The sequence below is a fragment of the Plecotus auritus genome, assembly GCF_963455305.1.
Source record: "Plecotus auritus genome assembly, chromosome: 6".
Classification (NCBI taxonomy): domain Eukaryota; kingdom Metazoa; phylum Chordata; class Mammalia; order Chiroptera; family Vespertilionidae; genus Plecotus; species Plecotus auritus.
Window position 1 is genome coordinate 39,995,444 of NC_137773.1, and position 15,142 is coordinate 40,010,585.

The following is a 15,142-nucleotide window of genomic DNA, read 5'->3' on the forward strand; positions in this document are numbered from 1 at the left end:
GCTTGCACGGCCAGCAGTGGTGGCAGCAGCAGAGGTGTGATGGGGGTGTCGCCTTCCCCTGATCGCCGGGTTGCCTCCCACCCCTGAGGGCTCCCAGACTGTGAGAGGGGGCAGGCCGGGCAGAGGGACGCCCCCCTCCAGTGTATGAATTTTCATGCACCAGGCCTCTAGTTTTAAATAAAGGAAAAGGTAACTTTGGACTTGATAAATCAGAAGTTAGGAAAGTCTGACTGTGTTCCTGTTCATCCTGTCCCAGGATCCTTTCCTGTTCAGTAACCATCTCCCACAGTCTTTCATTACATCTTCAAGTCTGTTTGGGCCAAAGCTAGCTTTTCTAACGTCTTCCTCAGGTAGTTGCTTCTGCCATCCAACACACTCCACAACTGCCTATGCACTGAGAACAGACCACATCTCTGTTCTGCTCTGAAAGCTCCTGGGCAATGTGACTGAGAATGTGTACTTTCTACTAATGTACTTAAAACAGAACCTAGTTCCTGTTACTGCTATGACCTCTGACAGCAAGAGAACCAATCGTGGTTTTAACAAATGAATATGCCTGGCATCCCCACTGGTTAATCTACAAAGGAAAATAATAGCATAGGAAGTAACTAAAAACAGAGTGTTCACTTACAAATTCCTGAGAAGAATGGCAGGACAGATCCCTCAAAGGTCCTATGCTCTGGCTGGGAATTCTTTTTTTTTTTTTTTTTTATTCTCACCCAGGGATATGTTTAGAGAGAGGAAGGGAGAGAGAGAGAAACATCAATGTGACAGAGAAACATCAATCGGTTGCCTAACCATCCATGCCCCCAACTGGGGATCGAACTTGCAACCTAGTATGTGTCCTGACTGGGAATCAAATCTGCAACCTTTTGGTGTACAGGGTGACGCTCCAACCAACTGAGCCACCCAGCCAGGGCTGGCTGAGAATTCTTAACTGGGTGAGGCAATGAGATGAAGTAACAGGTCATTGAATAATAGGGAGAAATAAATAAGGAGTAGGATTCAATGAACTGGCACCTTGCAGAATGTCAGAAAAGGTCAAGGGGCCCAGCCAGTGTGGCTCAGTGGTTGAGCATTGACCTATGAACCAGGATGTCACAGTTCGATCCCTGGTCAGGGCACATGCCTGGGTTTTGGGCTTTGTTCCCAATGGGGAGCAAGCAGGAGGCAGCTGATCAATGATTCTCTCTCATCACTGTTTTCTCCCTCTCTCTCCCTTCTTCTCTGAAATCAATAAAAATAGATTAAAAAGAAAAGGTCAAGGGAATAACCACACAGTGTTCTGGAACCGTGCATTACACATTCAGTGAATATCAGGTAGTATATCAAAGACTAGTAAAAACTTTCATTCAGAAACATGTAATTTATGAGTCTGAGAACTAGCCCCACAATTAAAATATCCGTACCCAAAACCTTATAACACAGAGGGGGGAAAAGAAGATCTCCATCTCATTGAAATAAGATTTCATACAAACATATATAAATATATTTAAATTTTCTTTTAACTATAAGTGAATTCAAACAGACTGTTATAAAACCAAATACTATACACAATTGTCTGTATAGATCATAGAAAACACAAAAATCAGAATACTGAGTGGGTGCTGGTGGTGGAAAATGCCGGTCAAAACTTGCTCAATAATAAACTGGGAGCCACTAAAGCTTAATGACCATGGTCCATCCTTATTGCTAATGGTTTTGTCAACCTTCGGACCCTAGAAATTCAGGATTTTCTCCTCCTTCCTCTGCCTGCTTTGGACCGTGTCCGGCTACCTGGCCGGACAGTAAACTGCTTTTTAAAGTCCACTAAGCAATCTGTGGCTTCTGAAATGGAAACAAAAGACTTGATGGGAGACTCATTTAAGTCCAGATGTGCAAGGGAACTCTGCATCTCTCTGCTGCAGCCTGCCTCTTCCATTCCTGGTGAGGGTACCCTAGAGAGAAAGGAAAAATTTTAGAATTCAATATTCACCTACTAATAAGCACTAAGCATGCACCATGCATTGTAGCAGGGGTTTTTACATATATTATTCATTCACATAATCTTTGTAATCATCCAACCAAATAAGTAATATCATTCCCCTTTTACAGATGAGGACATTGGGTAAATCATATACCTTAAAGCCACACAGTTATACAGTAAGAGGATGAGGATTCAGATTCAAATTCCCAAGCTGCTTGAAATTCCAGTCAGAAGAGCAGGGTTGGGTGGGGATAGAGAGGTAGAGAGGAGTAAGAAATAGCTTTTGCTGTTTGTTTTAACACCGTAAGTGAACTGAGCTACTATTCCATTCTTAGCTAAGATATAGGGGGTCACAGAGGCAGAGAGAGAGAGATCCACAGTTATTTCTACCTTCTACATTTTGACTATCATACTATTCACAGAACCCAGGACTAGGCCTCTACTTCTCTAGAACTGCTGACAGCCACACTTCAATGCACACCCCAATTCACCTGAAGGCCACTGTTTCTGAAAACTTGGTCTTTATCTCTGCATCTGTGATAGGAGAGAAAAAGTAATAATGTTGTTAGTAGTGTTGTAGTCATAGCACTTCTCATTGATCATGTGCTTCTTGTATTCTGGGCACTGCTTTTCATCAGGCTTATCCACGTGGCTGCAGACTAATCTCCAATCCCCAGACGGATGGAATGTGAGCATTTAGGATCCAACACTCAGCTGCAGAAGTATGGAGGTGAACACTTTTAAATAAACAACCTCTGAATAAATCTACTTCAAATCTGGACTTGAGGAACAAGGAGTTGCCAAGGGAAATCTGCCATCTGCAGAGAATCACAACCTGCTGATCTGGAGACAGCAGGACATGGAACTCAGAGAGGCTGCCTTTTTAGTCATCAGAAAGCCTTAAGCAAAAGTTCCTCTTCCATCTGCATCTGGTGAATTTTAACAACAGCAACTAATAACAACCACAGTAATGGTAGCAGCTAACGTTTATCCAGGGCCTACTTGTGCCAGGGAATATGTTTGGAGTTTTACTAGATATAATCCTTACAATCTGTGAAGTTGGTATTATTAATTCTATGCAACGCTTGTAACCAATCTACTCTGATCCCTAAATACTAGGCACCAAGAGACAGAATTACTTCCTACAATCCCTCAGGAGCATAGGTTGGAACACTAAGCTAAAGGTAACATATGAATGAATTATATAACATTAGAAGGAGGCAGTAACATCGGTATGTCTGATTTCCCATGCCTGTCCCTTTAACAGGAGTGGGGAACATCTGGCCTATCGGTCATATCATTTGGTCTGGCTCTGCCAAGGCAACCACAGGCAGGACTTGAAATTCAATAAATCTAGGCACTTTTTTTCATAGTAATATAATTTTTAAGTTGATAATTTTGTATGGCCTGTGAATGATGTTGTAAATAGCCAAATGGTCCTTGGCAGAAAGAAGGTTCCCCACCTCTGCTTTAGAAGGTATTTGGGGCTTGTGTCATTGCCCTGTCATCTGGAAATGTTTTTTCCCAGTTCAACAGGCAGTCCTGGAAGTTTAGGCTTCATAAAACATGAAATGGAATGCATGATGAATAAGACAGGCTATCTCCCCATCTTTCTTAGGGAGATATGACCTAGACCGAGTCCCAAAGGCTTGCTACTTAGGTGAAATGTGTACCCACACAACTCTTAACAAATAGGGAGTTGGCAGTGGTTCTTTTCACTTGAAGGCCTTGGCCAAAAGCCCAGAAAACTGGTCCTGGGTTCCTCACCTGCAGTCTTGTGCTCAGACTGTTCCAAGAGACTGAGGAGTCGGCCTTCACTGTGGCCTTTTTCCTGTGGCAGAGATAAATAGATGAAAGGGAAGGGTTACCTCACAGCAGAGAATCTAAAATACAACTTCCTTAGCCCAGATCACACCTGTCTCCTAAGGAAAGAGGTGTGGAGGCGCACCTCTAAGAAAGTCTTTTGCTTTCTAATAAATGAGGGTACACAAGTTAAAAAGCAAACCATGATGAAGAGAATACATCTTTATGCCAATATTATCTTAGAACGAATTCGAGCGAAGGCAAATTATTCCACCAAGATCATATTAAACACAAGTAGCCTTTGACCTACGATACATTTTGAGAGATTTAAAATAGAAAGTGACAATTTTGAGGTAAATTCTAGGGGCAGTGATAAGAAGAATAAATTGGCTCTATAGTATAAGCACATACCTATAAAACCCAACTCCAAATCACCACCACAAACCACCCCATTCATACAGGGGTTGCTTTCTTCTGTCATGACAGATAATGGCTTCTTCATCTTAGCATACAGTGATTGCTATGTAAGCCTATAATACGGAGCTGCTGTTTTATCTTTCTCTCTAAGCCAAGACTTGCTCTTCCTAATCTCTAATCACAAAGCCCAGAAAGCACATCCATCTTCCCAGCAACCAGAGGCCAGAGCCACAGCTTCCTAAGGCCAGGCACAAAAAGCGTTCAAGAGAGCTGATCGCACATATTGGCAGTGGGGGTATGATTGTATAACCTTTCTGGAAAGCAATTTGACATATGTTTCACGAGATTTTTAAATGTTTATATCCATTGCTCTGAGAATTCCACTTTAGGAAATCTATTTTAAGAAAATAACCAGTGGTACAAAGACTGATTAATGTTTTAAACACAGTCTTATAATACAGAAGAAATGGAAAGAATCTGAATGTTCAATAACGAAAATGATTACTAGTGACTGTGTGATACAAACATTAAGAGTAATTTTTAAAAACAGTTTAAAAATAAACCAAGAAAGGTGTTTATGCTACAATGTTAAGTGTACACACACACATATACAGTATGGAGCCAACTACATTAAAAATACATAGAAAAAAATACTGGAAGAAATTATAGTTAATAATGTCCCCTGATTCCTCATACTTTTTCATTTATCTTAATTTTTTTGATTATAGTTTACATTCAGTATCTTCATACTTAAAAAAAACTACTTCCCGTATTTCCTACAATGAACACATATTATTTTTAATTAAAAGAAAAAAACATTTTTAAAAGTACAAATCTTGTTTCAAGATAAACAGAAGAAAAGAAGGGAGAAAAGAGAGGAGAAAAAACCCAGAACAGAACTGTGGAAGGTTAGGTAGCCTTTCCTGTTAAAACACTCCACATACCTTTGGGTTCTTCAGCCACTGCCACTGCTTCCCCTCCTCAGCTGAGTATACTCTCCCACTCTCTGCAGGCCCATCGCCCTGGTCATCCCTTGCAAGCTGGAGACAGGACTCTACATGACATTGGTACTCTTTGAATGGGACCAGGGATTTACATAGATAACACTTCTCATTCCTAGCCAATCAGAAGAAAGAGAGAAAAAGCAGTTTTAAGGTTTGCTTTTGCCACTGGGCTCCTGGATATGTCTCAAATCATGTTTTTATGTCTCAAAGTTATTCTGTGGAGGAGACATGTCAACCAATGCAGAGTTGCTCAGCAGGGCCGCCAATAAAACTAACCCAATGACAATCAAAAGGACTGAGTGATTAGTGGTTTTCCCTGGCTGTTTCTCTGTACCCTGCTGTTGCAGCCGTGGGATGGTAATAAAATCAGCACTTCTAACTATCTCAAACAATGTTGATTGCTCTTCAGACATAAAATAATCTGTCAAACTCTTCTGAAATTAAGCGTAATTGTTTTTTCAAAGGGAAGTTAAAATTTAGACAGAAAAGGGAGCACCAAGAGCATTAAACCAAGATGTCAATTTTACCAGGGTAGATGAAATTGTCTGATTAGTAAATCAAGTCTGTCCATATGCTGACTTCCTTAATTCTACAACCTGCAACATCAACTAGGAAGTTACCAAAACCTTGTGGTTCTGCCAAAGGCTTCTGCATGATTTCATACACATAGTTATTTTTTATCATTTTGTAACAGTTGAGTTTGTGGAAAGAGATGAAATTGTAAGGATAACTGGACATTGGTGAAAATGGAATAATTTAGAACAAAGGAAGAAAATGAACAATTATTAAGTATTTAATAATGGTTGAAGGTGCTTTAAACACAATTTCTCAATTAATCTCCAGCCCTACTAAGAAGGTACTTTTCTCCCCCAAAGTCCATTAGCTAATAATTGTCAGAAGCCAGGTCTGGCTGACTCAAGATCATCTCAGTTTTAAGAAGCTAAAGAAAACTTTTCAAAGTTTGCTATTTTAGACTTCTCTTTCTGGCAGTTACAACTCAATTACTACAGCAAGGGAAATTTGGATTGGCTCTAAGGAAGAATTTCTCTAGAGGTTTTTAAAATAGAAGAAATAAGTCTCAAGTATTTAATCATCTTGGAGAATGCAAGTAAAACTCTTCCTTATGAGAAAAGTAGACCAGTGAACCCTGCACAGCTTATCAGTTAATGCAAAAAGCATTTATTAATCTCCTGCTATGTGAAAGATGGCATCACTGAGGAAGGAGCATGTCCAAGTAGGCTTTGTCAGTTCTGCCCTCATGATCTCAACCAGTTACTTACAATTTCTCTTTAGTTTCTTTATTAAAAGAAAAAAGGATAACTGCCGTAAAAGCTACTGTAAGAGTTATATAGTAAATAAAGCACCTAGCACAATGACTAGTACACAGTATTAGGCACTCAACAAATAGGTTTTATTGTTGTTGCTGTCTCATACAAATTTTATTTGATGCTGAAGAATAGAGTATGAATGAAGGCAAGTATCTGCCTTCATATAACTAACAACCTGGCCAAGGAAACAGAAATGTCAAAAATGAACAAAACAAAATTACTGCAATACACTGTGATGAACACAGTCCTAGAAGAATGTCCACATGACAGTGATTCCAAAAGGAGCAAGGGATCAACTCTGCTCAACTGGATTAGGGAAGGAAACTCTAAAATGTAGGGTCTAAATCTGTGTTTCTAAGGTAAACGTTTCTGCCTAATGACTAACTGCCCTAATGTACTATTGGTAATATTTTTACTATTGGAAGAAAGCACTCAAACCCAACCCCTTAAAATGTGCTTTCTTGTCAAACTGCAACCCACAACCCAAGGAAGTCTTCTATATTGCCCAACCTTTTGCAACTCAACTTCTGTTATCATTATATCACAAAATAGCTCACTGCTTCCCCAAAACACCAAGATGCAAATTCAAAGAAAAACATTTTAATTTTAAAATTAGTTTAATGCAGCCAAAACGGTGGGGCTAACTGTACATAATAAATGATTACACAGACACATACACATTTTGTTATAAAGAATAAAGTTTATTTTGGCAGATAATGTTAAAATTAAAGTTGCAGACATGAGTAACATAACTCAACATCCTCAATTTGGTATGTGTGACACATTTTCTTGCTTTCTTGTATTCTACTAAATCACCATACCTAAACCGTTTTATAAAACTAACATTGAAATTTAGCTTTACTATTTTCACTTATGCTGATTCTAAAGTTAAGAGCAAAGTGGAAGTGGAGTGGGTAGCAGAATTTTTTAGGGTAATAAAAAGGGATATACAGAGGCCACATACATTGACATAAAATGGGAATAATAAATTCAGTCATCCAAGCAATGAAGTGATTGGCAGGCCAAAGAAACCCAGGGTAAGAGAAAAATTGGTCTTTTTATTTGATCCAAGCAACGGTATATTAAACAAGAGCTCCCTAAACACAGCATACATACTTACTTCTCAATGTCTAGGGAAGTCTGGGCCACTATTCCACTGTCCCTCTTGCTCTGGGCTTCTATTTGTCTCCAAGTCAACACTTTCAACAAAAAATGAAGAAAAACTATCAGTTAGCAGTAGACTCTGAATATAAAAGACAAAATGTATAGCAAGATTTAAAATCCTACTCCACTGGGAGACGTGCACTGTCTGAGAAACTTCTGACTTTCTAGTACAGAGAATAAGACCTGTAACATATGTACTGAAACTGCCAGCTACAAGATATGTCCGTATTTGCTAATGAGATCTATTTATCACTTATTTGCCATGATACCTAAAAACCTAGTCCACACCAAGACAGGTTTTTGTGTACTACCCCAACCTGCAGTATCTGAGGGAGAGATTTATATCTTTCCAACCAAAATTCTCACTGACTTAAATTGAACTTAAGGCAATTAAGGTCCATCCCCTACCCTCCGCAATCATCCTATCTAATAAAAGAGCAATATGCAAATTAACCATCACTCCGCTACACCCACAAGCCACACTCACCAGCCAATCAGGAGCGAGTATGCAAATTAACCCAACCAAGATGGCTGCAGCCACGGAGCAAGCAGGAGGCTTGGCTCCGCTCAAGGCTACAAAGTTTCAATTATAGAAGATAAATAAATCCCAGATACCAGGACCTCCATTTGGGTCGCCGGGGGGCGTGGCTGGCCTGCAAACCACCACAGGCCCCTCGCCCAGGCCGCCCCACGCCCCAAGGGAACTCCCACCCTGATCCGGGACACCCTTCAGGGCAAACCAGCTGGCCCCCACCCATGCACCAGGCCTCTATCCTCCTATCTAATAAAATAGTAATATGCAAATTGACCATCACTCCAACACACAAGATGGCTACCCCCATGTGGTCAAAGATGGCTGCCCTCAAGTGGACACAAGATGGGCGCCACAAGATGGCCAGCAGGGGAGGGCAGTTGGGAGGGACCAGGCCTGCAAGGGAGGGCAGTTGGGGGCAATCAAGCCTGCAGGGAGGGCAGTTAGGGGTGACCAGGCCAGCAGAGGAAGAAAGTTGGGGGCGACTGGGCCTGCAGGGAAGGGCAGTTGGCGGGGACCCAGGCCTGCAGGGGAGAGCAGTTGGGGGGGACCAGGCCTGCAAGGGAGGGCAGTTAGGCGTGACCAGGCGTGCAGAGGAGGGCAGTTAGGGGTGCCCAGGCCTGCAGGGGAGGACAGTTAGGGGCAAACAGGCTGGCAGGGGAGCAGTTAGGCATCAATCAGGCTGGCAGGGGAGTGGTTAGGGGGTGATCAGGCTGGCAGGCAGAAGTGGTTAGGGGCAATCAGGAAGGCAGGCAGGCGAGCAGTTGGGAGCCAGCAGTCCTGGACTGTGAGGTAGGATCGGGCCTAAACGGGCAGTGGGACATCCCTCGAGGGGTCCCAGATTGGAGAGGGTGCAGGCTGGGCTGAGGGACACACACCCCTGTGCACGAATTTCGTGTACCGGGCCTCTAGTCTTCAAATAATATGTTATCAAGACAAATCTCCTAACTCTATACTTGGATAACTATGCTGTTGTGTATTTCCCCGCCCCCCTGCTTAAACACAGAACTTTATATTTGTCTCTGCTCTTTTTTTTTTGGTAATAATTTACTGATTTTTAGAGAAAGAGGAAAGGAGAGAGAGAGAGAAATAGAAATATCGAAAATGTGAGAGTATGCTAGTAACATTTATGGGCTGTCTCCTGAATGCCCCCTACCTGGCATGTGCCCTTGACTAGGAATTGAACCGGCAACCTTCTGGTACATGGGACAATGCCTGACCAACTGAGCCACACAAGCCAGGAATGTCCCTATTCTTTTCAGGTGAACACTGCAGTCTGTCAAGTTCATCTGCAATATTGATTCTGTCATCTAATGTTATTAGCTCTCTTTTCCAGTTTTGTGTCATCTGCATATATGACAAGCATCTTCATACATATTTACAAAGAATCTTCAATATGTGAGTAATTTGGGGAGATATAGGAAATTATGAGGTGGGGTTCTTGTCCTAAGGAGCTTACAATGTATTAAGGGAGACAACATATACACTCAACTAGCTATAACACCAATTGTAAAGAGACATGCATAATAAAACAAGATGATACACACAAGTAACTATTAATAGTGTTTGTCTCTGGGGAGGATGACAGCGACACTTGAGGACTGCATTAGGAAGATGGTATGTTTTTCACCATATACTTTCTGTACTGTTGAATTAAGAATTAAAAGGGAGAAAAAGAGAGCAGAGTACAAAGAAAGTAGGTAATCTATTTCTAAGGTTCCTTCCAACCCAGAGATTTTATAAGTAAAAATAAAGTACTGCAGGAGAAAAATATCCTGGACATAGTTGTATAGCCTTCAAATCCTCCTACTACTCTATCAGCCAGCCCACATTTCTCCATCTTATGTACAAGGGCTTCATGAGAGATTTTATCAAGGGCACTGCTAAAATCAATTCTTAAAAGGTTGGCATCTCACAGATTACAAAAACTTTTAAGGGTTGTTTTTTCTCTCTCTCTTTCCATTTGTTCCCCCATCTTGACTACCCAGTATTTTTTCCAAAAGAAATACTTGGAAACCACTCCACAGACAGGGCTGGAAAAAAACTGCTTCTAGCACTTTATATATAACACTATTGCACTTAGCACATTTCTGTTGTTATTTGTTTGTATATCAGTCTCCTTTCTACATCATACAACTTTCTGAATTTAGAGATTCTGAGTTTTGTTTTGATCTCTTCAGCATCCTCAGCAAAATCTAGCACATATTAGACACTAATAAATATTTGCCAATTAAATCATAGCAATAGATTCAAGGGGAAAAAAAGAGCTCTTGTTTTATGAGGACCTGCTCTGTACCAGAGACTTTATAAACATAATCTCAATCCTTAGAACAAAATCCTACAAGGCATATGTCATTATCTGTATTTTATAGATGATGAAATGTTAAATAACTGATCAAGATCACAAAGCCAAAACAACAACAACAACAAACCCCAATACAAGTCTGACGTAAAAGAAGCATATGTTCTTCTATAAGAGCAGGCTGCCTCTCCTGGAAAATAAAAGGGTAAAGGATGGGAAGAGAAAAAGTGATAAGTAGTAAGTGAGTAGGCAGGTGGAAAAGAATCTGAGGGGAGAGAGTTGGCAGATTGCTGGGAACCACATGCTAATTCTATTATTTAATGTTAGAATCAGGACGGACCGGACTGGGCCCTGCAGCTAAGTTTTCCCTACAAAGGAACAGAAAAGTATAAGTTGCTCTACAAGGAGCTTCCAACTCCAGTTTATGAGGGTTGGGACAGTCATTTCAGCTAGTAGCAGGCAGAGAATTCAGTATGAAACTGAAATCCAAAACCCTTGCTGCTGGTGACAACAGCCAAAGATTTCAAAAGGGAACAATGGAGTCTGAGAACAACCACCAGGAAAACAACCACCAGGCAAGGTAAGCAAAATGGAGGAGAGGAAGGATATCACTAAGACATGAGAGATGAAAACACCCTAAGGAGCTGCCCTTGGGACTTGCCTTGGCACGGCTAAGACAAAAGGAAGCAGCAATGCCTGGTGGAATAAAGTACACTAACTTTAGAGTTGGACAAAATGGTGTCCAAATTGGGACTCTACTAGCTAATCATCATAGGCAAATAACCTGAGTATTAGTTTGACTTATCTACAAAATGAGATGATACAGCATCTACCCTCATGAGTTTTGGTAAGAATCACATCAGGTAATCCAAATAAGCTGTAAGAGTTTCCAGCCCACAGAAAGCACTCATCAAACATAAGTTGTTAATTGTAATTATCATTATTATTCCTCCAGACTTACTTTTTAGCCTTAGCCAAAGATTTAAGCCCATCCTTAGGATAAGCACTTATCAGCCTGTCTAAAATTTGGGTTAGGTCTTAGTTTTAAGTGGTTCCCATACTGATTTGTACAAACAGAATGAAGAGCAAATAACCAAAGAATTATAGAACAATTATCAATACTATGTAAATATCAGCACATTTGTTTCCAAAAATCCAAAGACAGGCAATCACAAATAAAACATATGGCCTAGAACTATAACAGTGAAACAAATGGCTCCTTGAGGAGTAGAAATTATATATACAAAGAAGAGAGATTTGTCATTCTCAATTTATCTCCCTCAACCTCAAAACCACCTCAGCAGAAAATAGCAGGAGGCCATAGACTTGTGTATGTTCCTATTAAAAGTGCCCCTCCCCCAGCCAGGCACTTCCTCAGTGGGCTGTAAGAGGAAGAAGGAAAGGCACACTTCACCTGCATGCTGCCTGCCTCAATGCTGCTGACCTCCCCTTAAGAAACTAGCCTAATAGCAATGTGGCTATTTAAATTTAAATCTTAATTAGAATCCTATCTAATAAAAGAGAAACATGCAAATTGACCGTACCTCCGCTACGCCCACAAGCCACGCCCATCAGCCAATCAGGAGTGAGTATGCAAATTAACTCAACCAAGATGTCGGTTAATTTGCATATCCAGGTGCAGAGCGAAGACTGAAGATAGCGTAGAAGGAAGCCAAGCGCTGCAGAAGGGAGCAAAGCTGCAGAGAAGCAAGCAAGTGGGGCGGTGGAGAAGGGAGGGAAGCAGGCGGGGAGGTGGAGAAGGGAGGGAAGCAGACTGCCGCAGGAAGCCCTATTGCAGGAATCTTCCTGCAACGGGCCTCTAGTCTATAATAATAAAAGCATAATATGCTAATTAGACCAGACAGCTGAATGACCTTCTGGATGTCCTTCCGGATGAAGCCGCAGCAGCAGGGCTGAAGCAGAGGGTGAGGCAGAGGTGGTTAGGAGCGATCAGGCAGGCAAGCAGTTAGGGCTATCAGGCAGGCAGGCAGAGTGGTTAGGGGCGATCAGGCAGGCAGGCGAATGGTTAGGGGCGATCAGGCGGTAGGCGAGTGGTTAGGGGCAATCCAGCAGGCAGGCAGAGGGGTTAGGGGCAATCAGGTAGGTAGGCAGGCACGCAAGCGGTTAGGAGCCAGCGGTCCCGGATTGCGAGAGGGATGTCCGAGGGGTCCCAGATTGTGAGAGGGTGCAGGCCAGGCTGAGGGGCCCCCTCTCCCCCTCCCCCCCCACGCATGAATTTCGTGTACTGGGCCTCTAGTTAAATATAATTTAAAATTTAGCTCAGTTCCATGAGCCACATTTCACGTGTCATTACAGACAGTTCTATTCGCTAGCACTGCTCCTTTAAGAGATAACCAGGATAATACATGCCTTAAGTTTGTTTACCTTGACACCACAAGAAATCCAAGCCTCCCTGGCATCTCTTATCCCCACGTAACTCTAATCTGTCATCTGGGAGGACTTTTCTAATCTGACCCAATCATCCACTTCTACTCTCAAAATGACTCTGCCTTCTGGAATTCCTGTCAGTGATCAACAACCCCCACTTCCACCCCCCTGATGACATTCTCAACCTCCTCTGAGCACTCTCTTCATCTTCTTGCTCTCACTGAAAGATGGCTGTCCTCTGATGATACTTCTTTGCCTTGTACCTTCTCAAATACTGGCTTGTTTCTTCTTCCTTACACCACAGTACTACTGACCTGGAGTTGGGGTAGATATCCTCTTCCTCCTCGTTGCTTCCAGCTTACTGGAAAAACCTAGTTTGAAGCACAAATCAGGTGTTACCCGTGCTACCCAACCCTGAAGTAGTCACTGCCTGTTCTCCTGGTCACCTGCCCTCTACCAGCCACCCACATTTCCCGACCATTCACTGAAAATTTTAATATATCACTGTCTTTCTCTTCACCACTCCTGCCATCATTCTTGGTGATTTCAATATCTATATACTGTATTACACTGAAGCATATCAAGTTGTAGATTTTATAGGTTTCAACCTAAGGTATGATGCATCAAATGCTCTTGCCTCTCAGTTCCTTGATAACCATCCCAGCCTTTCTCAAGGGGGGTTCTGAGAGAGAAGTAAGCCTAATGCCCTGAGGCATACATTGTATGTGATGAGTTAATCTTTGTCCGCTGCATTTAGAATGGTTGGTACCAGTTTTGTACCATCCTTGAGAGAAGTAGGATAACAATCTGTTCATTGTCTATGTTTCGTGATTCCAATGAGAAACCCTGGTTGAGCCTGTTAATAATAATAGTGCCCCTTGCAAGCTCTCAATTTCAGATGTCCCATTTTCTGATCACCACCACTGATCTTTTCTAACTGACTCCCTCTAAATACCCTAACTCCAATAATTTCTCAGCCTCTCTAGGATATCTAATTCCAAACTATCACTTTTTTCAGTGTTCTTTACCCTCTTATGTTCTCAATTTCCTTCTTTCCTAAGTTAGATCTCACGGTTATCTAATCATTCCCTTGAGTATTCCCTCAACTTATTTCTAATTTCTTTTGTACTCCCTGGCAAAACCCAATTTTGGTTAAGTCCAGCACTCCACCTATTATTTGTTCCTACCTAAGCAGCACAACAATGCCAACTGGGCTCACATTATATTTAAGTCCACAAACCTCAAGAGGCCCCTCAAGTACTGCCTACCAATCTTACTATGTTCCATAGTCAGTATATTCTTGTACTCTCCCAGAGTCTATTTCACATCTTTTCCACTATCCTCATACCTCCAATACCCATCCTGACTCTGCTGTCATCATTCATTTTTGTTTCAATATAAAACTTTATTGAGCTATAATTCACATATATTCAATAGTTTTGAGTACATCCACAGAGTTGTACAACCATCACCACATCAATTTTAGAACATTTTGTTAACTGAAAAAGAAATCTGTTCTTATTAATATTCATACTCAATTTTCCCCCAAACTCTCAGCTCTAGGCAATCACTAATCTGTGGAGTGCCTATTCTGGCCATATCCTATAAATGGAATCATACAATATATGGGCTTTTGCAACTGGCTTCCTTCATTTCACATATGTTTTCATGTTATAGCATGTGTCAGTACTTCATTATGTTTTTCTCCACTGTGGTTGCATCATGTCACATTGCCACCAACAATATACTGGGGTTCCAATTTCTCCACAGTTTTACCAACATTTGTTATTTTCAGGTTTGTTAAGAGCCATCCTACTGAGTATAAGGTGTTATTTCACTGTGTTTTTTAACTTTTAATTCCTTAATGACTAATGTTGTTGATCATCTTTTCACGTGTATATCTTCTTTGAAAAAAATATATTCAACTCCTTTGGTCTAATTGGTTGTTGTTTTTTTATATTTTCTCAGTCCATGAGGTATTGAATAATTTAGAGGTCTTAGAAAAACAGTTCCTACTAGTTTTTGTGTATATCTAGTTCCTACTAGTACTTGTGTATAAAATATATAGCTCAATCTTTTTCTTTAACAGCTGGAATTTTTACTTAAGCAATATGACAATATATATCAAGAATTTTAAAATAACTCATATCTTCTGACCCATTAATTATACTTTGGGAATCTACTCTGAGGAATCATGTGAATTTAGATGAGATTGCAAAACAAAGATATTTTAACAAA

At 41.1% G+C, this 15,142-nt stretch overlaps 1 protein-coding gene across 2 annotated transcripts in view; it reads right to left on the minus strand.

The window, feature by feature from the left end:
• Positions 1–714: 714 nt before the first annotated feature.
• Positions 715–15,142, minus strand: part of UIMC1 (ubiquitin interaction motif containing 1) — an 86,628-nt gene continuing 72,200 nt past the window's right edge. Inside the window, exons 11-17 of one of the 2 annotated variants that reach the window (XM_080672644.1) lie at positions 13,219–13,275; positions 7,639–7,717; positions 5,131–5,302; positions 3,734–3,797; positions 2,458–2,500; positions 2,121–2,177; positions 1,465–1,937 (exon numbers count right to left, since the gene is read on the minus strand). In XM_080672644.1, the coding sequence (XP_080528770.1) occupies positions 2,165–2,177; positions 2,458–2,500; positions 3,734–3,797; positions 5,131–5,302; positions 7,639–7,717; positions 13,219–13,275 (428 nt within the window). In that variant the 3' untranslated portion in view covers positions 1,465–1,937; positions 2,121–2,164. Of the gene's footprint in view, positions 1,938–2,120; positions 2,178–2,457; positions 2,501–3,733; positions 3,798–5,130; positions 5,303–7,638; positions 7,718–13,218; positions 13,276–15,142 lie in introns of both variants that reach the window. The other variant, XM_080672643.1, reaches the window with a different exon arrangement.